This window comes from Aedes albopictus, chromosome 2, assembly GCF_035046485.1.
Source record: "Aedes albopictus strain Foshan chromosome 2, AalbF5, whole genome shotgun sequence".
Classification (NCBI taxonomy): domain Eukaryota; kingdom Metazoa; phylum Arthropoda; class Insecta; order Diptera; family Culicidae; genus Aedes; species Aedes albopictus.
Genome location: NC_085137.1, coordinates 293874326 through 293902304, shown reverse-complemented (window position 1 = coordinate 293902304; position 27979 = coordinate 293874326). Strand labels below are relative to the sequence as shown.

Sequence of the window (27979 nt, the reverse complement as noted above, 5' to 3'; positions counted from 1 at the left end):
CTGCTATACAAAATTTGCAATCATTATTTTATGTCTTAAAACTCAAGCAAAAGTTCACACATAAACGTGGGCAGTATTTTAGTGGTGACTGTCACTACATATAGGTAATATCTCATAACTTTCTTAGTTTACATTTTAGCCATCTTAGTACAGCTTTACAGAAGTAATTCAAGTCATGCGCATACTAAAATAAATCACCTAAATTTAACCATGGCGCAAAATATGCACCAGACAAAATCACTTAAAGGTATTTTTCAAAATTATGTACGCGTATATGTATGCAACTGTACAATGCGAAACAGGCGACACGATTTCATACTGATATAATTTATTCATCATGACTAGGACAGTCAGTACGACAGACAAACACTAAATTATCCTACTAGAAATGTTTAAGATGCATCACATAAATCACACAGTCTCTTTGCGTAGGTTTCGAGAAATTTTAGCGCATAACATCCGCCAACTTCACACATCACGTGCTTTGCTAAATGCAGGGCTAAATGAGAGAAATATTTACTACCGAAAAGGCGCCTATAGCTTGACTATAGAGTCATTTAGTAGATTTCTGTTTCAACGGGACCTAAAAATGGGTTCTCAGAACTGTTCGAATGTCTGTGTGAAATGACGTTATTGATAATACCAGCTTTGGTTGTTGTCCGACAGCAAGCTGATACTTTGTAGTTTATCTATGCCTTATACCGTTTCTATAAAATATTGCTTAAAATTTTTGAGAAGTACTTTTGGATTGACATGTAAGAAACTCAAAGCTTCGTTACTGCGACACGTTTGTGGAATCGAATCGAATACTCTTGTTGTTCCTTTCATCAACAGTGCTCAACAGGTGGACACCTGGTGTACACCAGGAGTGACTTCACTAAGGGGAAGCTAGTAGTTACTATGGCACCTGATTACTCCAAACATTGCATGTAACTAAGGAAAGGGTCAACTTTCAGTATTAATTATTTTGCACAGTTCGAGATTTATTTTTCACGGGTCGGATTCTAAAACATGTCGCTGTTCAAAGTTTGCAATTGGTGGAAGAATCAATGTCCAGACGTGGATTCTAACTATGATTCGTTTTCTATCCACTGCACGCGACTCTGTTTGGAGGAAGGCGAAAAGGATAGCATTATTGTTGGTTCCCATGCGGGCCATCTGTCGATTTATCAGCCATCGAATAAAGCTTCATTGGATGGAGAAATAGAAGAGGATCAATTCTTTGAAAACGTTTTTCAGCACTCTGATGTGATACTGGAAACGAAACTAACCCTGCCCGTGATTGGAATAACCAGTGGAAAATTCACTACGTAAACGATTTGTGACTTTGCTTAAAACAGCTTACGCTAATATGTATTGTATTTTAGGGCATCCAAAACAGAGACCAAATTGCATATAGCTGTATTACACCCGATGAAAGTATGCATTTATCAAATATTAACTCTAGACGGAATTGCAGATCATGGTAAGTTAATTTTTTTTTTGAGGTTACACTGAAAATTGGCAGAGCACCTAATAAAGAACACCACCTCTGGCGAAACTAAATCAGTGCTTTAGTCCTAGTTTCCGTTGTGGCCAGCTTCTACGAATCATACGGCAAATTATTCAAATCGGATTCTATCCTGTTGCATTTACTTAAATAGGCTTAATCGCACTCTCAAAATAGGGCTACATACAGGGGGTCGTTCAAATATGATGTCCATGTTTTAGGAAGGAGGGGGGTCTGAGAAAGTGTGAAACTCCATGTATTAAGTATACAAAAAAGCGTGACAGAGGGGGGAGGGGGGTCTAAAAATTCTGAAAAATGATGGACGTCATTAACATTATTGCTGTACAATAGTTGAATAGGCCACTCTTAAGCTTGATTTTGAAAATTTTAGCTGAATAAGCTGTTATTCAGCTCTCATTGTTACTTGGGTACTCACTGCTGTTCTCAGGATCCCTGGTATTAAGAGCCTCCTTAGTAACGTCTGTTTTCTAGGTCCCAATTTCCCTCGCACGCTGTAGTTCTGTTCCTTATAAAACTCATGTAGAATACTCGCAGTATTATTTTTCTCAATGTTCCTCAAACAGGCGACCACACAAAACTACTGCTTCTGTACGAGCATCCGCTCGGTAAAGCGGCATTCTCCATGTGCCGAGGCAACTTTGGCGGTGTAAAGGGACGCGACTTCCTCTGCGTGCAACACATGGATGGATCGTTGAAATTTTTCGAGCAGGATGGTATATCATACGAGTGCGAATTGCCCGGCGAACGAAACATCCCCTCCCCGATTCATTATGTATCTCGAACCGATTGTTTCGTTACGGTATCGCCCGGATGGGATCTCGAGTGCTACCGCTATCAAGACCTCTCGGAAACGAATGTTTCCCTGCGAAAAAGCGATCCAATATGGTCAATATGCGTCGGAGAATATGCGTTGGATTTGAATGTTCATCAAATTTCAAAGTAAGATTTATAAGTATTTCCTGCGTACAGGGCACAGGCGGAGTAAGTGAGGAAGAAAATCTTATGTTTCAGCGTCGAATCCGTAATAATAGTTTTAGGAGAAAATAATTTGCTGTGTATAACGGACACCGGGAAATTGAAATTCATCAAAAAACTGGATTACTCTCCCATTTGTTTCCATTCGTTCATCATTGGCTGGTATTGGGGTAAGTATTTGCACAAAACGGGATAATTTTGATAGGTTTTCAACAGATTTTGTCAATATTCTTTCATGTAATAGTATTATTTACGATTTAATATTTTAAACAAAAACTTAGGTCTCAGTTATCAATTGCAATTCGATATTCAACTAGTTCGTTTTTTTGGGTGACCCATGATTTTTCATGTGAGCTAGTTATATTTTCATTTTAGTGCCCTGACAAACACATTAAAATTCGCACATTATTCACAGATTCAAATCTATCGAGCACAAACATAATTTGAGAAGTCGTGTACACACTTAGATTTTTCTGCCGAAGCTCAGCAAAATAATTGCCGAGATTTGCACAGCCGAGCGCTCAGCAATCATCTCGGCAAAAGTTCATATTGCTGAGCGTTTCGGCAATCCAAAATTTGACATAATGTCAAAAATTGCCGAAAATCTCGGCATAAATTTTGCTGTCAGCTCGGCAAAAATAATCAAAACAAAACATTAATGAGCTAACCATTGAAGATGTGGACGGTAAAATGATTGACCCTTCTATGGATGCTGTTTCAACGACGACGTATACTGAAGATGGTACAAACAACAACGATCTCGAAGCCAATGCACAGTGGTCCACGAACCAGATTTACGAGGAAAGATGCATGCAGCGCCTTCAAATGATTGTTTAGACAAATATGGTCTTCTACAAAGTTGTTTCTAATAATAAGGCCCTCTTTTCAATGTACATGAAAATTAGGGTGGTCCATATTTTCTCAGAAATTGGAAACCAAACTTTTTTATTTGCAAGAATAACTATATACATTCTTCGGAAAAGTTTGAGACCTTTCAATTTTGAGCTAGTTTGCTGAAGACAGTTTTTTTGTAGCTTCAAAATTGACCGATCTAGAGATATATTTCTGAATTAGCTTAGGGTGATTCAAGAAAAACAGGTTTTCTGGCTTTAACTTTTTCAGTTTCAATTTCTCATCAAAGTCGCCCAAGAAACACTTGTAGAGCATTTGAAAACGCGTCGTTTCGTGCGCTGAGACGGTCGTTATCTCTTTTGGTTCAAAAGTTATGAGTGTTTTTCTTCAAAAATCATAGTTTATTCAAAAGGCGATATTGCGGGTTGGGGCAAAGATAAAAAATATCTTTTTCCAGCATTCAAAAGAAAAAATATTGTTACGAAACATATCAAAAAAATAGAGAGGTGTTATTTTTGTAACTCAAGTAAAAATTACTTGAAAAGTGTCTATTTTTTCAAGAAAATCATCAATATCTTTTGAACGGAATGACGTAGCAACATTCTCAGCGCACGAAAATGTGCGTTTTTAGAAGCTCTAAAAGTGGTTCTTTGACGACTTTGATGAGAAAATTGAAATGAAAAAGATAAAGCGAAAAAACTGTTTTGCCCAAATTTTGAGCATTTTCCCATAGTTTTCATAGGGTGACGCTAGAACAAATCGTTTTATCGCTCTAACTTTTTTGTTTCAATTTTCTCATCAAAGTAGTCAAAGAACCACTTTTAGAGCTTCTAAAAACGCACATTTTCGTGCGCTGAGAATGTTGCTACGTCATTCCGTTCAAAAGATATTGATGATTTTCTTAAAAAAATAGACACTTTTCAAGTAATTTTTACTTGAGTTACAAAAATAACACCTCTCTATTTTTTTGATATGTTTCATAACAATATTTCTTCTTTTGAATGCTGATAAAATATATTTTTTATCTTTGCCCCAACCCGCAATATCGCCTTTTGAATAAACTATGATTTTTGAAGAAAAACACTCATAACTTTTGAACCAAAAGAGATAACGACCGTCTCAGCGCACGAAACGACGCGTTTTCAAATGCTCTACAAGTGTTTCTTGGGCGACTTTGATGAGAAATTGAAACTGAAAAAGTTAAAGCCAGAAAACCTGTTTTTCTTGAATCACCCTAAGCTAATTCAGAAATATATCTCTAGATCGGTCAATTTTGAAGCTACAAAAAAACTGTCTTCAGCAAACTTGCTCATAATTGAAAGGTCTCAAACTTTTCCGAAGAATGTATATAGTTATTCTTGCAAATAAAAAAGTTTGGTTTCCAATTTCTGAGAAAATATGGACCACCCTAATTTTCATGTACATTGGAAAGAGGGCCTTATTATTGGCAACAACTTTGTAGAAGACCATATTTGTCTAAAAAATCATGTGAAGGCGGTGCATGCATCTTTCCTCGTAAATCTGGTTCGTGGACCATTGTGCAATGCAATCGATAATGCTGTGCATTTATACAATATCAATACAAGCTGGATCAAGATGTCTTCTCTAGCTCTATTTCGACGGGTACCATCAGATCAAATAACTTGGAGCAGTCGTGTCCTTCCAAGACGTTTTGGTGCAACTGCATCGTCGTGTTCGCATCAAGGATCTAAAAGGGCTATCAACATCGAAACTGGAACTTTTCGAGGGCTCTATTACGTCGACGTAAATACGGGTTGCGTGCTGTTTCTAAGGAAACGGAGAGACTTGGAGTCCGTGTTTTCATTCATCATGTGGATTCTATTTACCCTTCCTAAAAGATTCTCATCTTCCTACCTTTAGTATGTTTCCGTGCATCCTATCCTGAAACATCCATGACTATTCCCCTCCTGAAAGTTTAACCTTTCCTACATTGCTATTGATCACTTCCTTTTTCGAAATTTCCATGTTTCCATTCCTGAAGCTATCCATGTTACCATCCATCCTGAAAGTCATGTGGGGGGTGTCACTATCAGGGGATGGTGTAGTCAATCAAATTGCTGTCAGGGATAGGGTGCGACTCAAAACTCTTTGCGTGCTGCACACTCTGCTACGAGACAGCACAACAAACTAGAAGGAGACGAGTACGCGCAATCGGTTGTGTGTTGCTCGCTTACTTTGCCGCGCGCTGGAGCTCTCCTGTCTCTCACGCTGCACTCTCTCGGTGCTTGTCTCCGTACTTTGCACTTGGCTTGATACTACGCACGATTGCAAAAATTTCGAATCAAACGACCCATCACTTGTCAACCCTTGACAAACTGAACAACTTTGCCGAAAACACAAACTCTTCAATTAATTTATTAATTGATTTTTTCTGTTTGGAGACAAGCGCAGTCCCAAGCACCGTGCATTACTCCCTGCGCCGTGGAGCTAGTGCTGCGATTGTCTCTCGCACAATTACGAAAGCTCTCACTCATACGTCTCTTGTCTCTCGGCAAAACGGGAGACGAGCACTTGCGATTGTGTGAAGCACACCCTTTTTTCGCACCGCACGGTGCATGCCGCCAATCCCTGATTGCTGTTGCTGATGTGGAGGTTGTACATTATGTTGCTGCTGCTGGTGCTGCTGGTGTTGCTGATGCTATGCTGCTGTTGTTGCTAATCTGCTAAGGCGATGCGATGATATTATTGCTGCTACTACTCGATTGAAACTCTACCTCAACTGAACGTTGCATTTTTTTCACGTTTAGATTTCATTTTTTTTAGATGATTGTAGTAATGTATTTGATAGCCGGTTACTCTGTAGTAGGTAAGTCTGATTCCTTGTCGTTTGTTCCTGTCGTGATTTCTTTGCGGTTTTCCATTGATGTTGGCTGACTTGGTGTATGACAATGCCCGTACGCACGAAGGTTCTTCACATATTCCTCGCGCTGTGATGCACTCTGCTTTATCTGCCAGTAACATAAATATTTGTCACGTTAATATTCAAAGCTTGTGTGCTCGGCAAATGAGCAAATTTGATGAATTTAAAATGTGTTTCATTAATAGTAAGATCGATCTAATATGCTTGACAGAAACGTGGTTGACAGAAGATATATCGAATGAGTTGATTGCTGTTGATGGCTATACACTGTACAGAAACGACCGTCAACATAGCAGAGGTGGCGGAGTAGCTCCTCTCCTCTTCTTGGCGTAACGTCCTCCTGGGACAAAGCCTGCTTCTCAGCTTAGTGTTCTATGAGCACTTCCACAGTTATTAACTGAGAGCTTCCTCTGCCAATGACCATTTTGCATGTGTATATCGTGTGGCAGGCACGAAGATACTCTATGCCCAAGGAAGTCAAGGAAATTTCCTTTACGAAAAGATCCTGGACCGACCGGGAATCGAACCCGTCATCCTCAGCATGGTCATGCTGAATACCCGTGCGTTTACCGCCTCGGCTATATGGGCCCTGTGGCGGAGTAGCTATTTATTGCAAAAATGATTTGACTTGCAGGGTACTATCAGATACCGTATTGTTTGATGAAATTGACGACGTTGACAAGACGGAGTGTTCATTTGCAGAAATTTGTTACAATTCTGACAAATTTCTTCTAGGATTATTCTATAATCCTCCCAGAACCGACTGTGCAGACAAATTAGAGCAAAAATTAGTCGAGCTGTCTTTACAATTTCAAAATGTGGTGATAATTGGCGACTTTAATACTGATTTCAGCAAATCTAGTTCTAAACGAAATAGAATGCAGGCTGTGTTGGATAGCTTTGGTTTCGTGTGTGTAAACAGAGAACCTACACACTTTTACTCAGGAGGTTGTTCTCAAATTGATCTATTAATTACAAATAATTTTGATTTCGTATACAATTTTAACCAAGTAAGTGCTTCAGGTTTCTCAAAACACGACATGATATTTGCTGCCATAAATATACCTCGTCATAATTGTAATACTTCGACGTACTTCAGAGATTACAATCGAATCAACAACATATCATTACAGAACGCCATGAACAATATAAACTGGGAGTTTTTGTATTCGATTGATGACCCTGATATTGCACTAGATTTTTTGAATATGCATTTGCGTAACTTGTATGAATCATTTGTGCCGGTTCGTTTATTCAAAAAATCAAACCAAAAAGAATGGTTTAATTCTGATATTATGCATGCTATGGTCGAAAGAGATTTGGCTTATAGGTGCTGGCTAGCCAATAAAAATGAACAAAATCACGGCCAATATAAGCGGCTACGTAACCGTGTAACACATCTGATAAATGTTGCTAAGGCGAATTATATTTCCAGAACGGTAAGCGGTAGTAATACTAGTAAACAACTGTGGTCCAAATTAAAAAGTTTGAATATCACTAAATCGACTGAGACAGAGCCACAATATTCAAATACTAAAGAGGAAATTAATGAATACTTCGCCAGTAATTTTTCAAATGATTCTGTTCATGTTCCGTTAGTTGCCAATAATTTAAATGGTTTTAGGTTCTGCCCAACGACTGAATATGAGGTGATCAATGCAATAGATTCGATAAAATCCAATGCATTAGGATTGGATGGGATTCCCATAAAATTTATCAAGTATGTACTTCCTTTAGTAATTACCCATATAACGTGTGTCTTTAATCTCATTATTAAATACTCAAAATACCCTCGTGCTTGGAAAGTTGTCAAAGTAATTCCTATTTCGAAGAGAGCAGGTAAAACTGATTTAAATAATTTGCGACCGATTAGTATTCTATGTGCCATGTCCAAAGCATTTGAAAAAATAGTGAAATACCAATTGAGGTCATTCTTAGACCGATTCCAACTTTTGAGTCCATTTCAATCAGGTTTTCGGGCAAATCATAGTACAACTAGCGCGTTATTAAAAGTTCACGATGATTTGCATTCTTGCATAGATAAAAAAGGTATCGCTTTCCTGATGTTGCTCGATTTCTCTAAAGCGTTTGATCGAGTATCTCATAGTAAGCTACTAATGAAATTATCAAGGCAGTTCAATTTTTCAAATGAAGCCCTAAATTTAATAAGATCTTATTTGGTTGACCGTAAACAAAGTGTGTGCATCAATGGAGTAAACTCCGATTTTATCAATATTGTTTCTGGAGTACCACAAGGTTCGGTTCTGGGACCGATTCTGTTTACTCTGTTTATTAATGATCTTCCGTCAGTTCTTCGCCATTGCAAAATACATTTGTTCGCGGATGATGTTCAGATTTATTTTCATTCCATTGATCTTTCTGTACAAGAGATGGCCGAATTCATCAATATCGATTTATCCAAAATATTCACGGGGGTGCTACGGCGATCTGATTTTGTTGCCGCTTATCATGCGCAACCAGTGCTCACTAATACCAACATTCACTCAACACCGCAGCTGGAGAAAATAAGCAAAAACGCACATTGGCGAACAAAGTTTGCAAAAAGAGGTGTTGTGTGTCTTTTCACAAGCGATTCCCACTTTCTGTAGGAACTTTACCCAAACATCTAAACTCTGAAATTGAAAATTATCAGTTGATGTCGCTTTTTCATGATCAACACTTTTATGAGGTCTAATGTGATGTACGCGTTTTACACCGATATCTCTCGTAAAAAGGTAAACATTCAAATTTCACGACTGTGTTGGTGAATATTTTGGCTGGAGCATAAATTTATGCTCTACGTAAGGAGGCACAATCCAACCTGTCAAACTCCATAGTAAAAAAATAGGTTGCCGTTCCCTTGAAAATATTCGAATGGTCCATGTGCAACCTATTACCTCTGAACGCCTCTAAATCACGTGTTATGTTTATTTCTCGTTCTCGATGCACATATAACTTACCTTCGATCATACTTGGGGATGATGTACTTGAATATGTTAATAAGTTTTCTATTTTAGGTATAACTTTCCAAACTGACTTAGAATGGGATGGCCATGTCAGTTCACAATGTAGCAAGGTTTACAATGGGCTTCGTACTCTTAGAATTACTGCAAATATGCTACCCTGTGAAGTGAAACTTAGACTGTTTAAAACGCTTCTACTTCCACATTTTTCCTATGGATGTGAACTTCTATTAAATGCTTCAGCTACAGCAATGCATAGATTACGAGTAGCTTTGAACTGTTGCGTCCGATGGGTCTTTAACCTTACATGGTATTCTAATGTAACACGCCATCATCAGCAACTATTGGGATGCTCATTTTATAATTTTCTTAAATTACGCTCTTGTCTTGCAATATTTAAAATAATAAGCAATGAAAAACCAACTTACTTGTTTGATAAATTTCAAGCATTCCGAGGAACGCGTAACAGAAACTATAGATTGCCTCAGTTCAACACTTCGCACTATGGAGGAACCTTCTTTATACGTGGCATTGTTTATTGGAACCAACTTCCATCAGCTATCAAATCACTTAGTAATTTGCATTCGTTTCGTAGAGAGGTCACGGCATGGATTGAGACAAGGAATTAGATAATTTAAAAAGAGTAAAGAATATTTAAGTAAGAATGGTCAGAATTTAATTAACCGATGAAATATCTAATTGTAGAATTAAAAAGGAGAATTCCTTACTCTACATGTATTAAAGCATAAAATAAAATAATTGCCGAATAATCAGCAAATTTGAGCATGTAATGAAATGCCGAGCTATCAGCAATTTTGTCGAGATCCACCCAGATTATTGGTAGTTATTTCCACAAATAAATCATCCAATCTATTCTGTTTTGTTTTATTCATGTATTTCGTGTTAAAACCAATGGTAACAAATAAATAATACAGTTTTGGTTGGTTTGTAAGCCGCTTCAGCTGGTCGAAAAAATCAACATTAACTTCATGGCAAAATGTACGTTCATCGAGGCGTCTACAACTTAAAAAGAGAAAAAAAGCAAAAGTTAAATACTCACAACCAATATATCATCCCACAAAAGGCTTTTTGAAGCACCGAATATTTGCTTACCGTCTTCTGAATTTAGGATTTGCCTATCACAAAAAGTAATACAAATTTTGCACTTGGACTTCGGACACTCGGAAGAAAATGGTGATGCTGAAGGGAATGAAGCGGCTAAAAAAGTGACAGCTGCGTTGCTGAATGTACGCAAAATGAAGCGCCTTTACCGAAATCTCGTCAAAAGCATTTGCTGATTTCGGCAAATTTATTGTTAGCCGAACAGTTCAGTAAATTATTTTGCCGAAGTTCGGTATACAGTTGTTATTTTCCGGAATTTCGGTAAATATTTTTAACGAATCTCAGCAAAAGTATTTTCAATTGCTGGGAAATCAGGAATTCTTTGAGTTGCCGTTCGTACTCGGCATTTTTTGTTGCCGAGCTCGAGAATATGTTTTAAGTGTGTAGATCATGTTACAAATGAAATATAATACCAAATTTTCCCCAAAATTCGACTTATAAACGGCCATAGCTCTGCATGTTGAAGCCTTTCATGTCATTCGGCATTTCGTGACACAGGAGCGATATACTCGCAAGAAATAATAAAACACTTCATAAATTACTAATTTAACTTTTCATCCTTCCAAAATTCATTTTTTCTTTTCTATGCTAATCATTTGCAAAGTTATTGATTTACACCGCTGAGATACGCTCATCACCAAGACACCGTTCGTTTTTCACTCAGGTTTGGCAAAGGGTTTGGCCACGCTATCGTCGTCGGTTTGTTTGTCCGCGTCGTTGTTTCCAGTGTATAACCGAAGCAGTTCAGTCCGTTTCGCTCTACCAGTGTCTGTTAGTGGCAAGATGACACTTTTATCAGCTCTGATTAAGAGTTCAAAATGATTAACACTTGGAAGGATACAGTTTCTTACCGATTTTGGCAACACCCGATTTTTTTTACCGATTTTGGCAACACAATTTTTTTTTTTTTTTTTTTTTTTTTTTTTTTTTTTTTTTTTTTTTTTTTTTTTTTTTTTTTTTTTGAAGAGTGACTAGGTGGAGCTGCAGGATAGCTAATAGCAAAGCCTGGACCCTTTCCCAACTTTCCCCCTATACCAATACTCACGATGGACTAGACGATGTCGTCAACTTGGGCAAAGTGTGTAGTAATTAGCATTGGGTCGTAGTAGTTTTTAAAAACACTGTTTTTAACTTTTCCCATCGCACTAGTGTTTTGATCGAATGGAAGCTTCAAAGATGATTTGATAATTGAACAATATTTCAGTAATCGAAAATCTCCGAGGTCACTGGACAACATTCAGTGAGAAAAAAGGCTGTCTATGTTAACGCCTTCAGAGTACTATTCATAAGAAATATACAAAGAGCAAAAAAAAAAAATGTGTCGTAGCAAATTTTTAAAGATTTGATATTTCTGAAAATTATTCGAAGACAGCTACCAGAGCTAGCGTTTTTAGCCAATATGGGCAACTAGTTTTTCTGACAGCTTCCCCAAACAATAATCAGATAATATCCTCAGTTATTTTATAATACATTCTGAAAATTATTTCAAGCTGATTACCAATAGTGTCAATAACCGATGTTAGTCATTGACAGCACCAGCATCATCCCCAAATAACTCTCATATTAGTGTTAGATAACACTTTTTGAGCTTCCATTCGATGTTGTAAAGAAATTAGTCAAACCCTTTATGTCAAAATATAGTCTATAATGTATCAAATTGTGTTCCTAATTTCGCTAGTCATATTATATCCACCGTAACCCGTTACATTGTCACCCGTCCTAAGTCCTAAAGAAATATGTAACTCTGTATGTATGTATGTTTTTGGTCAGTGAAATAATACCGTCTAAGATATAAAAACAAAAAAGTTCAGTTAACTGATTTTTGTCAAAAATAAAAATGATAATGGTTATTTGTCAACTTTTATCTATTCCTTCCTACAAAACCTATAAAAATAAGAAATACAAATATAACTCCTAAAACCAACAGTTTTATCTTTACCTAGTCAGTCCATAATTTTCTAATTGTAATGAATCTAATCTGTAAGGCTGTAAGTCAACTTATCCTAGCGTCCCCTGTACTGTGTACTAACGAATTCAAGTAATGAATGATGAGTGTAACGCAGAGACCTCCCCTACCCACTCTTACGTTACGTTAAATTTAACAATTATTGTTAAATTTGAGAAAATTCAAAGAATGCAAAGATTAGGTCTATGCAAGCTGAATTATAATTTGTTTTTGACTTGTGATAAATGCACAACGGATACTCCTTTGGTTCCCATTAGCACTTACGGCGATTCCTACACGGAAAAAAATCCATTCCCCTAATCATGAATAAAAAATCATGTTCTTATGATGTCTGCCAACTCATAATATCATAATTAAAATTCATAATATCATGATTGAGTTGACCAGAAATATGAATAGAAACAAGCATTTTCATAAATTATATTCATGGTCGCTTCCTAGCGTTACACTTATCTGCCATATGCAATTATATAAATCGCGCGGTCGTCCAGCACAGACATGTGGAAAAAGTTGAACCTGCTATTTTTGCAAAGTTTTTATTTGGTTAGAGTAATAAATGTGCATATATGAGGAAATGGAACATCGAAACAGTGTGCCCGTAAGATTCGGCAGGTTGTTGGGAGTTGATTGACTAAAAAGTTAACGCGCAAAAAGTAAACAGTGCCTAGTTCGCGTTTTCGTTGTGCAGGGTTGTTACGAGAAGGGTGGAAAAAAATCCGCCCCAAATCCGCGCGAGTTAAATTTGAATCCGCGCCAAATCCGCGCGATACTGGAAATAAATTCGCGCCAAATCCGCGAGAGCGTGAAGTTTTTTTTTTCTTCACGTTATTGAAAGAATCCATTAAATCCATTAAACTGGAATGGACTAGTTAAGTGCTGGATGAAGAATAAACTTTTGATTCGTAAATCAACGCAATTCATGCTTTCTGAAAGTGAGTTTGAAGACATTTCGGCAAAACTCTCGTTATTTTTTTTACGAAAACATTTCTTAAAGATTCATTGGGCGATTTTTGAAAAGAATTTTCTAGACAAAATCTCAGGAAAAACATCCCAAGAACTAGGTAGTATATTCGTGGGAAAAATATTAAAAAAAAAACTGGAGAAATTTTATAAGAAACTAAAAAAAATCTTTGAAATAAAGAGAATGGAACTTTCTTGGCTTTCTTTAAGTATTGCTGAATATTTTTGGAGACAGTAACCCGAACATTTTTTAAGAGAATTTTGGAATCCTGTATGAATTTGAGAAGGATACTCATGAAAAATGCTCTTAAGATCACTTCGAACTTTTTTTTAATGTAATGTAATGTAGTAATGTCTTAGTAGTAGAGTAATGTCTTCACTGAGGAATTTTCCAAGGAGAATACCTGACAATACCTGAGAAAACGTCCCTTAAAATGAGTAATCACTGGAAAAATCCTAGAAGGACAATGTTGACCATTTTCAAGATTGACTTGCTGGAGTCCTTTGAAATTCCTACAGGGTGTTTCTGGATTTTTTAGGAGTTTCTGCAAGAATTCCTGCAGTAATATATCCAGGAATGCCTGCAGAGATCCCCCAGAATTTTTCGCCAAAGTTTTTACTAGCAGTTTTCTCTAGGATTCCCTTCAAGAGATTTTTTCCCGAAATAATCTGGGGATTTATCTAGAAATCTCTTTTCAAAATATATAGCTGATGCCTTTCAAAATTGTACCAGAAGTTTAGGCAAATTACTATTACCCTTCCAGCTTCCGATGAACGGATATCTTTCGAATATTACATCCAAAGGAACGCCGCCGCCGGCGGCGGATGATGCGTTACGTCTGGGGCGAATGTGGACTACACAGTGGGCTAAACGGAGCTTAGTTAATTCCCAGAAGAAGGCACGATATAGCGACCGAAACGTTGAAAGAAAGCTTAAGAATCCGTTTTTGAGTTATTCCTCCTAAGACTGAACGTCATTTGGCCATACCTTCCAACATAACCAACAAATTCGAAAATTCGAAAATTGTTAAAAACAAATCTGATTTTTTTTTTTAGAAACTTGAACTTGAGAGAACTTGAAAGTTGAATAAAGATGCACATCATAGCCGCAATGGAAATATTGGAGGAATCGTTGCACAATTTTTTTAGAGAAATATTTTGAAGAACTGATGAAATTCGTAAACGATTGTCGTAAACCAAACCGAAAACTTGCTCCAAATTCTTCACTAGTGTGATGTTGGGGACAATACATATGACTTACGCTGAACGTACGTACACTACGCTATCGTGGTGCGAAAATTCTAACATCTTAGGGAGGGCTTAACAAATATTTACTTTTTATAATTTTTAATTTAAGTGTCGATAATCATTTGAAGGATTTCGCTGTACACACTACAAAAATCATTTCCGCGCCAAATCCGCGCGAGGGCCAAATTCCATGGGTAAATCCGTGCCAAATCCGCGAAAATCGCGAAATCCGCGGAATTCGCGAAATCCGCGCTGTTGTAACAACCCTGGTTGTGCCATCCGTCGTAGTTCCGAGTTTATGTACGGAGGGTGAAGCAAAGTGAGAATCGCGCGTTAATTTTCGGTAATTCTCTCTATTTTTCCGGTTTATCCATCGTTCGACGAGTTCGGAGACTCAGCAAGTGATGTGAACTAGTGAACAATTGATGTGGTTTGGAGGGCATCCTTAGCCTGTTGGATATAGGTGCCAAAGACAAAAATAATAAACCAGCTAAATATGATTATCCGGTGAGTTCGATCATTGTTGTTCTCTTTTATATTTGAACATTACATATCTTCACTAACAAGAGGCCAACTAAAAAGTGCTGCTTGCTCATAGTAAAAAGGATGATGGATAGGTCCCAAAATCATAGAAATGGGCTCTGATATCACGTATTTTATTTTCTTATGATTTTAGCTTGCATCGCTTTATTAATCTAATTAAAAGCATTTGGGACCGACGACGACGGAATCATAAAAGTAATTCTTAATTCCATGAATTCTATGCATGGTTCCATCTCCCTCAACCATGATTTTATGAATTTGACTGAGAAGCATATAGGTCCGACGACGACGGAATCATAAAAGTAATTCTTAATTCCATGAATTCTATGCATGGTTCCATCTCCCTCAACCATGATTTTATGAATTTGACTGAAAAACATTGAGGTCCGACGACGACGGAATCATAAAAGTAATTCTTAATTCCATGAATTCTATGCATGGTTCCATTTCCCTCAACCATGATTTTATGAATTTGACTGAGAAGCATATAGGTCCGACGACGACGGAATCATAAAAGTATTTTTTGATTCCATGAATTCTATGCATGGTTCTACCTCACCAAACCATAATTTTATGAATCTGGTGGTAAAGCATCAGGATCTGCATCCAGGTTTATGAAAATTATTCTTGGCTTCATGAATGCTACTCATGATCCCAGCTTATTTAATCATAGCTTCATGATTATATTTTCCATTTTTGGTCGTCGAAAGCCAAAACAATAACGGGTGCATAGCGTTATGGTGAAATCAATCATAAGATCATAAAATTTAATCATGGTGTATATTTATAACATAAAATCATAAAAATATCGGGAAACTATGAGTCATATTCATGGTCTTGGGAATGGATTTTTTTCCGTGTACACTTGCGCTCAACTCGTAAACTAGATATATCTAACTCTCAAAGTCCAAGCGGTGGTGAATGAACTGGCGCTAAAGTGCTAATGGGTTAAGCCCTCCCATCGCGTCAAGATCGAATATCCAGGGGGAGGGGATTTTGGCAACACAAATTTTTGACCTAAAATTTTTACCGAAAAATTGTTTGTATTTGTGAATGTATTTATATTTTAGCCTTCAAAAAATCAAAATTCATTAAATTTTCCAAAATCAACATTTTTACAAATCATGACGTAATTTATGAACGTCACCTACAGGGATCGTTTAATAGCTTGTGAATAGTCCAGATTTAAAATATAAGCCAAATTGACGCATAAAAGTTGAAAATAATCCACAAAAAAAATTTACCGATTTTGGCAACACCCCAATTTGGCAACATAAAATTCACCTCGTGTTGCCAAAATCGGTAAGAAACTGTATTCATCAGTGAGATCGTTCTATACCCGCGGTCACCAAAGTGCGGCCCGCGGGCCGCACGTGATGTCCAGTTCAGGGATGAGAAATGTACTGTAAAAAACGGTTACCGTCTGTACATTTGACATTTTTCCACACGAACATCATAGGCCCAGCCAAACTCGAACTATTCGAAAAATAAATGTCATGACATTTTTTTTTTCCTGCAGCCTTCTTTCTCGAAACGGTTTCCAAGCGCGAGAGCGCCAGTACTCGAGCACAACGACGACAAAAAATTCAGTCTCTCCCGTTTTCGCATTTTTCTGCGTTTCAAACCGCCTCTAGGTAAAGAAGTTGGTGTAGAATTTCTGGACCAACTTCTTTACATGCATCACAAAGCTAGGAGTGTGCTCTAGCTATTTGTGCAAATCGATTTAAATGATTTATTAAAACAAGTGAGTTATTAGCAGTTGAAAATATTTGACATTTTTCGCAATCACCCGCCTCAGCATGACTGCTCATAAATATTTTCGTGGGGAAGCGAAAACCATCAAGCGTCTGCTTGACTGCCGTCGGTGCGACGTCTGATGGTATTGCTGCTGCCGTTGTTTTGTTTTTATTTTACTGCCAGTATCGATGAACGGAAAAAAGAAAAAAATATTTTTGCCATCCCTGGTCCAGTTTTCTATGTTGTCGTAGAACTCCTTGAAATGCTTCTTATGGAAGTTGTTCTACTCCCTTAAAAATCAAGAATAACGTGTTGAATGATTCACAAATCTATCCAGATGTTGCAATACAAGCAATTAAAAAAATGGGCCTGAGGATCACTGTTCTATACTATTAAAATATTCAACGTATAATATAGAAATATGTTTTAATATTTTAATATAACAAATATAGTTAGTAGCTAATCCGTTTGTTGATTGCTTGTGCAATCTTGATTGTTCTAGTCAATCACGGCGTAGCAACTACAAATTGTACGACAATCTATGCTCATGCTCATACATATAAAAGCTTTGTAAAAATGCTAACAAACAATGGAAATAAAAATTATCACTCCCTCTCACTGTTAAGAGTACAATAGATCATAGCAATCATAGATTATTCGATGTATGAGTTTTAGAAAATAAATTAAATCATTCCTTTGTTAACCACCAACCAGTAAACTGCCCCATTGGCACAACAGTCCCATGTGAATTGGAAACCCAGCAAACATGGGACTGTTATGCGAATAGGGGCAGTAAAGGTGTCTCAAGTTTTTCACTCTGTTAAAAGGTTGTGGGCCCAGTGAACCGAAACCGAGAAGATTCTGGAAGCCGATTGAAAAAATCCGCCACGATGGGAGACGACGAGAAGTTCCTCAAGATCAAGCCTTTCGACGGGACGGGTTTCAACAACTGGCGGTTCAGGATGCTGGCATTCCTGGAACAGCTGGAAATCGCGCACTGTGTCAAAGAGGAAGCGGAAGAGGAAATTTTCTGGGAAATCCTGGAAACGGATTCGGCGGCTGTCAAGAAAGAAAAAGAGGAGAAGAAAGCGTGCCGGAAGAGGCAGGACAACAAGTGTCGCTCGGTCCTGATCGGTGCGGTAGCGGATAGTCACCTGGAATACATTAAAGACAAAAGGAGTCCGAAGGAAATCTGGGACGGACTGCATGAAGTTTTCGAGCGGAAGAGCTTGACGAACCGGTTCATGCTGAAACGGAAGCTGCTGGAGATGAAGCACGACGAGCGTTCAAGTCTGGAGTCCCACTTTCTTCGTTTCGACCAGTTGGTACGAGAACTGAAGTCAACCGGTGCGAAAATGGACGAGGAGGACATCGTGTGCCACCTGATGCTGACCATGCCGTCGTCGTATGAGTCGGTGAACACGGCAATGGAGGCGGTTTCGGAGAAATTGACCCTGGAATTCGTGAAGGGAAAGTACCTGGACGTCGAATCGAAGCGCAAGGGAAGAAGCTCATCGAATCAAGAACCTTAAGACGTCGCGTTTGCTGGTAAGTCCGGTGGAAAGTGTCGACTGAAGTGCTTCGGCTGCGGAAAATTTGGCCACAAACGAGCCGAATGCCCGGAATCTGGACTGCGTCAAGAGCAGGTCCGGAACCACGAGAGGAAGAAGCCTACAAAAGTCGGCGCTGGCGCTGCTGCGAAAACTGTGTCGTTTGTTGCCGGTTCTGGGGCACTTTCGGATGAAGAATCGCGGCGCTGGTACCTGGATAGCGGGACATCCGACCACATGGCAAATCAACGGGAGCTGTTTGAAAATCTGGAAGTGCTAGAAGGGCCTGTATGGATAGCAACAGCGAAGAAAGGTGTCAAACTGGTCGCTAGGCGACGTGGCGAAATCAACGTGTACTCGATTGTCGACGGTAAGCAGATCCGCATCCGCATGGAGAATGTGCTCTATGTCCCGGAGCTGACGCTGAATCTGATGTCTCTGGAAAGTGCTGGAAAGAAGGTAATTTTCCACAAAGGGAAGGTTGTCGTTCAGGACGAAGACGAGGATGTTGTAGCAACCGGCAAGCAAGTTGGTGTTCTGTACGCGATGGATTTCCATTACCTAGCAACGCCAAAACATGCCATGGTAACGGGAAAAATAACCAAGGAAATGGAGTTGTGGCATCAACGATTTGGTCACCTAGGCAGCGGAAACCTGATGAAGCTCATCGACAAGAAAATGGTGGAAGGACTGGATCTGGACCTTGATCTGGACAGCAGCGTGAAACCTGGATGCTCGCCACCAGTGGTGTGTGAGCCGTGCCTGGCTGGCAAACAAACACGAGATCCGTTTGTCAGTCGTGATGCGAAACGGACAACCCGTCCGTTGGAGCTAGTCCATAGCGACGTCTGTGGTCCCATCTCGCCTGTGTCCTGGGACGGATACCGGTATTTCATCACCTTCACGGATGACTACACCCACCTGACGGTCGTCTATTTGATGAGGTCGAAAGATGAAGCGCTGGAGTGTTTGAAGACGTACGAGGCCATGGCGACAGCACATTTCCAAACCAGGATGTCTCGTCTTCGCTGCGATAATGATGGCGAATACAGCGGTAAGCTAGTGAAAACGTTCTGTCGGCAAAAAGGTATCCGGTTGGAGATGACGGTTCCGTACACACCGGAACAAAATGGCTTGAGCGAACGGATGAATCGAACCATCATCGAGAAGGTACGGGCCATGCTGGCTGGAAGCAAAGTTTCGAAGCGCTTGTGGGGCGAAGCTGTATATGCGGCGGTGTACCTAATCAACCGTAGCTCGACCGTTGCTGTGGATGGAAACCGCACTCCGTATGAAGTCTGGAATGGAAGAAAGCCAAACGTGAGTAATCGTCGAGTTTTTGGGTCAGAATGTTTCGTCCACATCCCGAAACAAAAGCGGAAGAAGCTGGATACGAAATCCGAGAAGGCGACGTTCGTCGGATACGCACCAAACGGGTACCGTATTTGGAATGGAAAGAAGGTCTTCGTTGCTCGTGACATCGTGTTCAACGAATGCAAGATGAGTCCGGCTCCACTGGGCGATAGCAAAAATGACGAAGAGCAGTTGATCGTGATTCAAGACTATGTGCACCGACCGGCTCGTGTCGCAGAAGAGGACGAAAATGAGCCAGTGATCCATGACGAGCCTGAAGCTATCGCTGAAGATGACCTGGATGATACGTTGATGGACGAAGCTGCCGGAGGTGATCTGAATGAAACTGAGGTGCGTAGAAGCTGTAGAAATCGTGCACCTTCTATCTGGCATGAGGACTACAACATTTCGGCTTTCGCGCTGAACGCCGAAGAGTATGTGGACAACATTCCAAGCGATATGGAGGAATTGAAGAAGCGCGATGACTGGCCCCTATGGAAGGACGCAATCGAAGCTGAAATGGCATCTCTGGAAAAGAACCACACGTGGGTACTGACCAAGCCTGTAGGCAACAAATGGGTGTTCACTATCAAGCGTGACGGTGAAGGTAAGATCGATCGTTACAAAGCCCGACTAGTTGCGAAGGGTTTTACGCAAACAAAAGGTTTCGACTACTCGGAGACGTATTCGCCAGTGGCAAAGATGACGACCTTGAGGATTCTGCTAGCATTGGCGAACCAGCGGGACCTGTACGTGCATCAAATGGACGTAAAAACCGCGTTCTTGAATGGCGAATTGACGGAAGAAATTTTCATGCGGCAACCAGCAGGCTTTGAGGCGGGAAACGATCTGGTCTGCAAGCTCAACAAGGCGATTTATGGACTGAAGCAGGCATCCCGGAGTTGGAACATGCGGTTCCATAATTTCATCACCAGCATCGGATTCAAGCGTAGTCAGCACGACCACTGTCTGTACCACTGGTCGGAAGGAGAGGTGACCATTTACCTCGTTATATATGTTGACGACATCCTGATTACTGGGAACTCGATTGCGGCGATCAACGGATTGAAGAAAAGATTGTCCCGAGAGTTCGAGATGATGGATCTGGATGACCTGAAATGTTTCCTTGGACTGAACATCAACCGGAATAGAACGAAGGGCGTTATGACGGTTGGTCAGAAGCAGTACATGATGAAGATTCTGCAGCGGTTCGGGATGGCAGATTGTCGACCTTCTGCTATACCGATGGATCCTCATCTGAAGCTACTCAAGTGTGAAGATCCGAAACGGTTCACGAAGAAGCCGTACAAGGAGCTGATCGGTTGCTTGATGTACTTGATGGTTACGTCGAGGCCGGACATCTGCGCAGCGGTAAGTTACTTCGCCAGTTTCCAGTGTTGCGCGACGGACGAACATTGGGCACACCTGAAGAGGATACTGATGTACCTGCGAGCTACTGCCGATTATCACTTGGCTTTCCGGCGATCGACGGATTCGGAAACACTCTCCGTGTTTGCCGATGCGGACTGGGGCAACAATCCAAATGACCGGCGATCCGTCTCTGGGTACGTAGTGAAGCTACATGGCGCAACGATTTCGTGGGCAACCAGGAAGCAGACGTTGGTGGCATTGTCGACCACTGAAGCGGAGTTCATGGCTCTTTGTCATGCCAGCTGCGAAGCGATGTGGGTGGTGAACCTCTTGAAGATGCTCGACGTGTCAGTTGCCTTACCGGTGACTGTATATGAAGACAATCAGCCGTGCATTGCCATCTGTGAAGAACCAAGAAAGCATAGAAGAATGAAGCACATTGATATACAGTACTTTTTCCTGCGAGACCTGATCCAACAGAAGCAGATCAAACTTCAGTACCAGCCAACCGAGGTTCAAATAGCGGACTTGATGACGAAAGGCCTTGCTGCTCCACGATTTGGAAAACTTCGGACGATGCTGGGATTGATCAATTGAGGCGGGATGTTAAGAGTACAATAGATCATAGCAATCATAGATTATTCGATGTATGAGTTTTAGAAAATAAATTAAATCATTCCTTTGTTAACCACCAACTAGTAAAGGTGTCTCAAGTTTTTCACTCTGTTAAAACTCACTAACCATTTCAGAACCAGATACTCGTCTGATGATTGCGGTAGTATCCGAAAGTGGATCACTACTACTATACGAAGACTCCCAGATAGTGTGGTCTGCCGAGTTGCCGGAAATACCCGTAGCGATATCACGTGCCAACGTTTCCGGGTTGCCAGGAGCATTAGTGACGCTGGATAACTCCGGCGTGCTCAGTGTTGGATTTTTGGGTTCCGAACCGCACCTCTTCAAAGTACCACCATTGAATCTCGTCCCATTTGAGGTAGAGAAATGCCAAAAGGAAATGATGGAGTTGGAAAAGGAAATACGGGCTGGTGTCGATTTTAGTGACATAGCTTTGATCAATGCTGCCACAGAACGTGATATAGCCTTACTCGTCGTACTGGATACGAAACTTGAACGTTGTACGCATTCCACTAATATTAACGGCGGTGAACTCAGCATGTGTCAAATTATAGTGACGGTAACAACTCATATTAAACTAGAACTACTCCAACTATGCATTTCGGTAGATCCATCGCTGAAATGCAGCAAACAAGTGTTCATGTTCCGCGATATCGCAGCTGATCAGATGCAAAAGATGGAATCCTGGATTTATCCTTATGAGCCAGCAATTCCATCAGATTTTACCGTTTGTATATTATGCTCGTACACGAACAAACAAGGCATCACTAGAGTACTTCAAAAAGCTTCAATATTACCACTAGAGATGTTTGTGAAACCCACACAAGCTTCCAAAGAAGCGGCTCATAAAGTTACACTAACAAGTCACGGATCCGACGAAAGTCTCGCGAACCTTTTCCCAGAATTTATAAGCGATGGGAACCCACATGCCTTAGGATTGCTGTCATTGATATCTGGAACAAAAGTCACCATTGTGGCAGCTAAGAATACAAATCGCTACAGGTAAGTTCACAGCTGTCGTAGACATCTAGAATTATAATACATATATATTTTTCATTAATTCCAGAGTACAATCAGAAGACCTGCTGGGAATACCATTAGTGGTGATGTCGCTTGTCGAACGAATCAATCAACGCAGCGCAACCAGTCAGGATGGCAAAAAATCTACGCTGAAGGTTTCAATATCGTCAAGTCCTCCGATCGAAGGATTACTGCAGGAGATTGATAAACACTATAATCTCCGGTTGCAACACAAAAAGATTACGGTAGGTTTGTAATGCATTTGCTTTCTCTATTAATTTTATCCGTGGTAACTGCGTTGCTTCACTATCGCATTTTTTTTTTGTTTAAAACTCAGAACCGTTCAGTACCTCAAGATTTTAAATACGAACAATTTAAAAAAAAATAGTTTTTAAGATATCGTGGTCACCGTAACGGCACTTTTTAAAATAGTTCCTAGTTGAAAGTTGAAAAATGATGATTTTTTCAGCACGAGTCGTACATTTATCCAACGAGGCTTGCCGTTTTATTTTCTAGAATTTTTAGCCAAGTTCGGTAAAATGGAGTGAAAGACAATAGAAAATAGGTTATATTGCCGCTCTCATCTTAAAATTTGGTCGACCCAATTTCCAGCGACACTGCCGTAAGTTTATATTCATATTTTAGAAAATTTGGCAACTTTGGGTTGAGTTTACATACAAATATTTTTGAAAAACTTTCACTGAAATCATGTTCAAAGTTACTTTGACTTATTATCTTTCGAATGCGACCTAGGGTTTTGAAATCGGACGCAAATTGGCGGAGGTATAGGCCCAAAAAATTGCATGTTTTTGAGGGGGTGACCCCAAACTTTTGATCGGGAGTGTACATGATTACATGTACAACACAATTTTTGTTTGAAAGAAACTCTCAAAAACCTAGGTGGCAATATAGTTGCCACTGCCCGTTTACCCCAAAAACGAACTTTTGAGGTGGCAATATAGTTGCCGCTGCCCGTTTAGGTCACCAGCGCTGGTGGCAATATTCTTGCCACTGCCCGTTTAGGATACTTTTCTTCTTTTGACTTCGACAAAAAGCCGGAAAAGAGATTATCATGTCAATCCATAATTTGATTATTTCTTAAAATATTTACCAAATCTATAATTTTGCAATAAATTTGAGCTAATTTTCTTCACGCGGTCAAATTTAGCCATTTTTAAGACTACAAATGGCTCCCAAATTGTTATTAAAGCTTTAGGTACAAAAAACAGGAGTTGTTAGTAATCCCAATTTTGCGTAAACAAAAAAAAAGTTCAAAATAAATTGTTATAAAACAAAAAAAAATAGAAACAGTAGGTGGCAATATAGATGCCACTGCCTTATAAAGGGTTAAAGCGGAGCTGAATAAACGGCTCTTAAAAGCGGAGGTTAAAAAGACAGGCTCTTAAACAGTTATTAACACATCTTTCAGGAAGAACTTGAGGTTCGCGCAGGTCAAATGCGGCTCTTTGAGCGAAGGTTCGTGGTCAAGCTTCAGGAACGATCGCTTCGTGCTTTGGATGGAATTCTCATGCTGTTGAAGAAGAACCACGCAGGAATCGCCAAAACACATGGTGAATTAAGGAAGATTCAATTTCAGCTTCACTTGTAAGATCAAACAAAAAATCATTTCTATAATACATACAGGGGATGGCCAAAATGTTTGGAATAGGCAACTTTTTCTTCTCTCACAAAAAAGTTCAACATGCTATCTATAACTTTTCATAGAATGCATCAAAAAATCTCAAATTTTGACTGTTTGTCAACCTGTTATACTGCCCATGATCGCATATCAGTCCCATATTTGCTGGGTTTCCTATTCATATGGGACAATTATGCGATCATAGGCAGTATATGTGCATCATTGGTACAAATTTTGGCTCGATTGATTAATCTTTCGCAAGGTTAGAACAGTTAGAACCGTTCGGGTAAAACACTATTTTTTAGACAACTCATTTTTGAGCTGTCATATCTCGGAAACCAGTGAACCGAATTGAATGAAATATAGAACGTACACTAACAATATACAAATGCTTCACAAACTATTAAAACATAGATACTTTTTGAACGTTGAAAAAAGTTATCATGGATTGACACTTTTTGGATTTTTCTTGAAAAAATGTATTTTTTTTACATCAATGTCAATAAATTTTAGTGTTGATGTCCAAAGATTCTCCACGTCTGTTCTCAAATTATCTTTAATCAGATATATTAGAGTCTTTTTGATTAAAAAATAAGATTAAATTTTTGTGTGGTATTGTAAATTTGACTTATTTTTCTCTATATGGGTAAAAATTTCAACCCGGTGTAACTTAATTCGCCGTGAGAAAATAGTACATTTTATAACTTTGTATCAAGTATCAATATATTGCTGATAAACGTTAAAAAAATAATACAATTCGGTTCACTGGTTTCCAAGATATGACAGCTCAAAAATGAGTTGTCTAAAAAATAGTGTTTTACTTGAACGGTTCTAACTTTTCGAAAAATTTATCAATCGAGCCCAAATTTGTACCGTCGTGCGGGGCTACTTTTGAAATACGGGGCTACTTTGGACACTTTTGAATATGGATTTTTTGAATTTGAAATATCGTTCAAATCTGTTTGATGTCTTTGGGACTATTATGACGCAATATTTTCCCCTTCATTTGGTTGAAATTGTTTTTCAAACAAACTCTTTATTGCTTGTCAGGAGGCGAAAAAACATCGAATGAATCATAAAAATATACATAACGTATCAGAACATTTGCTCTGTAAGCATTGTTTCTGCAGTTCATAAATTTCAAAGGGTTGCTCAATTCGTGCAAGAAGTATCGACGTAGCATATACAACCGAATATTTGTATGGATACACAATATAAATGACCGTTTCACCTAAATAATGGAATGATGGCCCCCAGACAGCCTTTTAGTCTATATTAAAATATCACGCTGCTCATAAAACCAAAGGTAGCACAGAACCACCTAAAAACGCATATATTTATTGAAATAATGTATGATATAGTATACAACAGTATTGGTACAAAGTAGTATTCTAAATAAACCCGGAATTTTAACTGCAGTTTTGTTTTAATTATGAATGTCCAAAGTAGCCCCCCTCTGGTTCTATATGATATGTCTCCGATTGATGTATGGACAACTTTTTTGTTTATGGATGGATTTAGTTCAAATTTTGCATGCATCCTACATACATACTCACAATTATTATGTGTAAAAATTGTGGAAATACATTCACTATTCTGGGAGTTATAATGTCATAAAGTTGAAAAACCATTAAAAAGTGTATAAAGAAGCCCCGCACGACGGTACCAATGATGCACATATAACAGGTTGACAAACAGTCAAAATTTGAGATTGTTTGATGAACCCTATGAAAAGTTACAGCATGTTGAATTTTTTGTGTGGGAGAAAAAAAGTTGCCTATCCCAAACATTTTGGCCACCCCCTGTATACGCAAAGCATAGATTCTAAAAATAACAACATCATTCTAGATCTCAAATACATCTTTCGGCTCTACTAAATTTGTTCGAAGCCTGCTTCGTCCACTCGGATATCCCGGTCAAGTATTTGGACACGGTGCGTAGCATTTTTGCGACCCCCGTATTTGACTGTTCGGATTACTGTTGGGAAGAAATGGTGCACCCCATGGTTCGGTTCCTATCGCAAAACGGACCCCTTCGAGCAGCGACAGGCATATCATCGTTCGACGAGAAGTACGTTTTTGCCACGGACGAAAAGTTCCACTTTGAGCAGTTCAAGAAACAATTGACGGCACTGTTTGCTCGAATTGGAGAGAAACGTTCAAAAACAGGGAGATCTAGTGCTGATTTCGAGGAGGAATTGGAAGAACTCACTGACGATCAAGTAGCAGCCAGTGAATGGATCAGTTATGAAAAGCAAAGTGACATGCCATTGTAAACACTGAGAAATCCTCAATAATAATTATACGAATTAGAAGAAAAAAGTTTAAAATCATATTTTAATGTAATAAACTTTACGAAAATGCCGTTAAATGAGCGGTGAATGGCGACCTCACGGTATAAGATGACTGCTCCGAACTGACAGGTTTCTGCAATGTGAACGTGTAGATGACCTTCTAATTGCAAGTGAATGTGGGAAATGGGAAAAAAGTTATGATGCAATTTTATTGGACTTCGATCCAACCGCTGTTCCGAAATTATTATTCTCCGCTCAGGAAATGAATGAACACGTAATCCGAGTTGAAAGGAGAATATAATTTTCCTACCGGAGGCAATTAAAATACATTTCAAGTTACATGGAATTCATAATTTGCAAGTACAAGTGCATCGAAGCAACTACTTAAACTAAACTATTCTATTTCAAATCAATTAACTTGCTATGTATGCTCGGTTTATGAGAACTCCTGGCATGCTGTAGCGGTTTCTGATATTTGGATATGGATGTACAAGTACATAACATTTTTAATTTACACTTACGTTTTGTGTTTTCGTTCCCAGCATAAGATTACTGGTAGGACCTAATAGCCTTGGTATGATCGGTTCTGGGGTTCTGGTCTAGGAGTCAGTGATGACGATCGTTTTTTTTTTTTTGCTTTGGCTGGCGGCCATCGGTTATAGGAATTTCACAAGAAATATAATAATTTCACCTACTACCCCTATAATGTCACTTAATTTACCGTAATTATCTAAATTTTGATGAGATACACAATCGTGAAACATTCACATCTTCGGTTACGTTTATGATCTTGTTTACCTTCTTATCATAGATATCAGTACTCACTCGATCGCTGTACACACTGCACTCACCGTTGTCATATGATACTCGATTATAGCAATATCGTATGGTGCGCTAGCCTCGCATTGGCTAACATTCCTCCCCAGGTAAACGAACTGTAGTTTGGCTTACTTCTTGTCGTACCGGACGTCCAAAATTGCCAACTTCGTCGCAGGACGATCGTAAACGCAGCTCGCTGTCCTCACTGTCGCAGATCTAACTTGACCATCAGAGCTGACTTAGACACCGATGATCTTGCCTTTCGGCCAACAGTTGCGTGGCATTTTTGAGTCTGCGATGATCACAATATCTCCAACAGCAATCGGTTTTTGTCGCTGAAACCATTTCGATCTCCGGGTTATCTCTGGCAAGTAGTCTGACACCCAACGCTTGCAATATTGATTTGAAAGTATCTGCGACGTTAGCCAGTTCTGCCTTAATGCTGCGCTGCTTTCATCGAGGTTGGTTAGTGGCTTCGATCCGTTGGATCAACCAAGTAAAAAGTGGTTCGGCGTTAAGGCTGGAGCCGCGTCTTCATCTA

General features: G+C 39.3%; 1 protein-coding gene across 1 annotated transcript; it reads left to right on the top strand.

Annotated features, from left to right (window-relative positions):
• The first annotated feature begins 212 nt into the window (after window positions 1–212).
• On the top strand, window positions 213–27203 carry LOC109423744 (protein PTHB1). The gene is made up of 8 exons (XM_029879701.2): window positions 213–1310; window positions 1368–1465; window positions 2074–2449; window positions 2522–2655; window positions 21781–22669; window positions 22734–22932; window positions 24117–24292; window positions 26175–27203. Exons 1-8 carry the CDS (start codon window positions 1012–1014, stop codon window positions 26599–26601), a joined length of 2598 nt encoding a protein of 865 aa, XP_029735561.2. The 5' UTR covers window positions 213–1011; the 3' UTR covers window positions 26602–27203.
• The last annotated feature ends 776 nt before the right edge of the window (window positions 27204–27979 follow it).

What these genes read in the sequence shown, in the direction of transcription:
- LOC109423744 (XM_029879701.2), top strand. Translation starts at nt 1,012, where the DNA reads ATGTCGCTGTTCAAAGTTTGCAATTGGTGGAAGAATCAATGTCCAGAC. An exon ending in AATGTTCATCAAATTTCAAA is followed by an intron (nt 2,450 to 2,521) that starts GTAAGATTTATA and finishes CTTATGTTTCAG; the next exon opens with CGTCGAATCCGTAATAATAG. An exon ending in CATCATTGGCTGGTATTGGG is followed by an intron (nt 2,656 to 21,780) that starts GTAAGTATTTGC and finishes TAACCATTTCAG; the next exon opens with AACCAGATACTCGTCTGATG.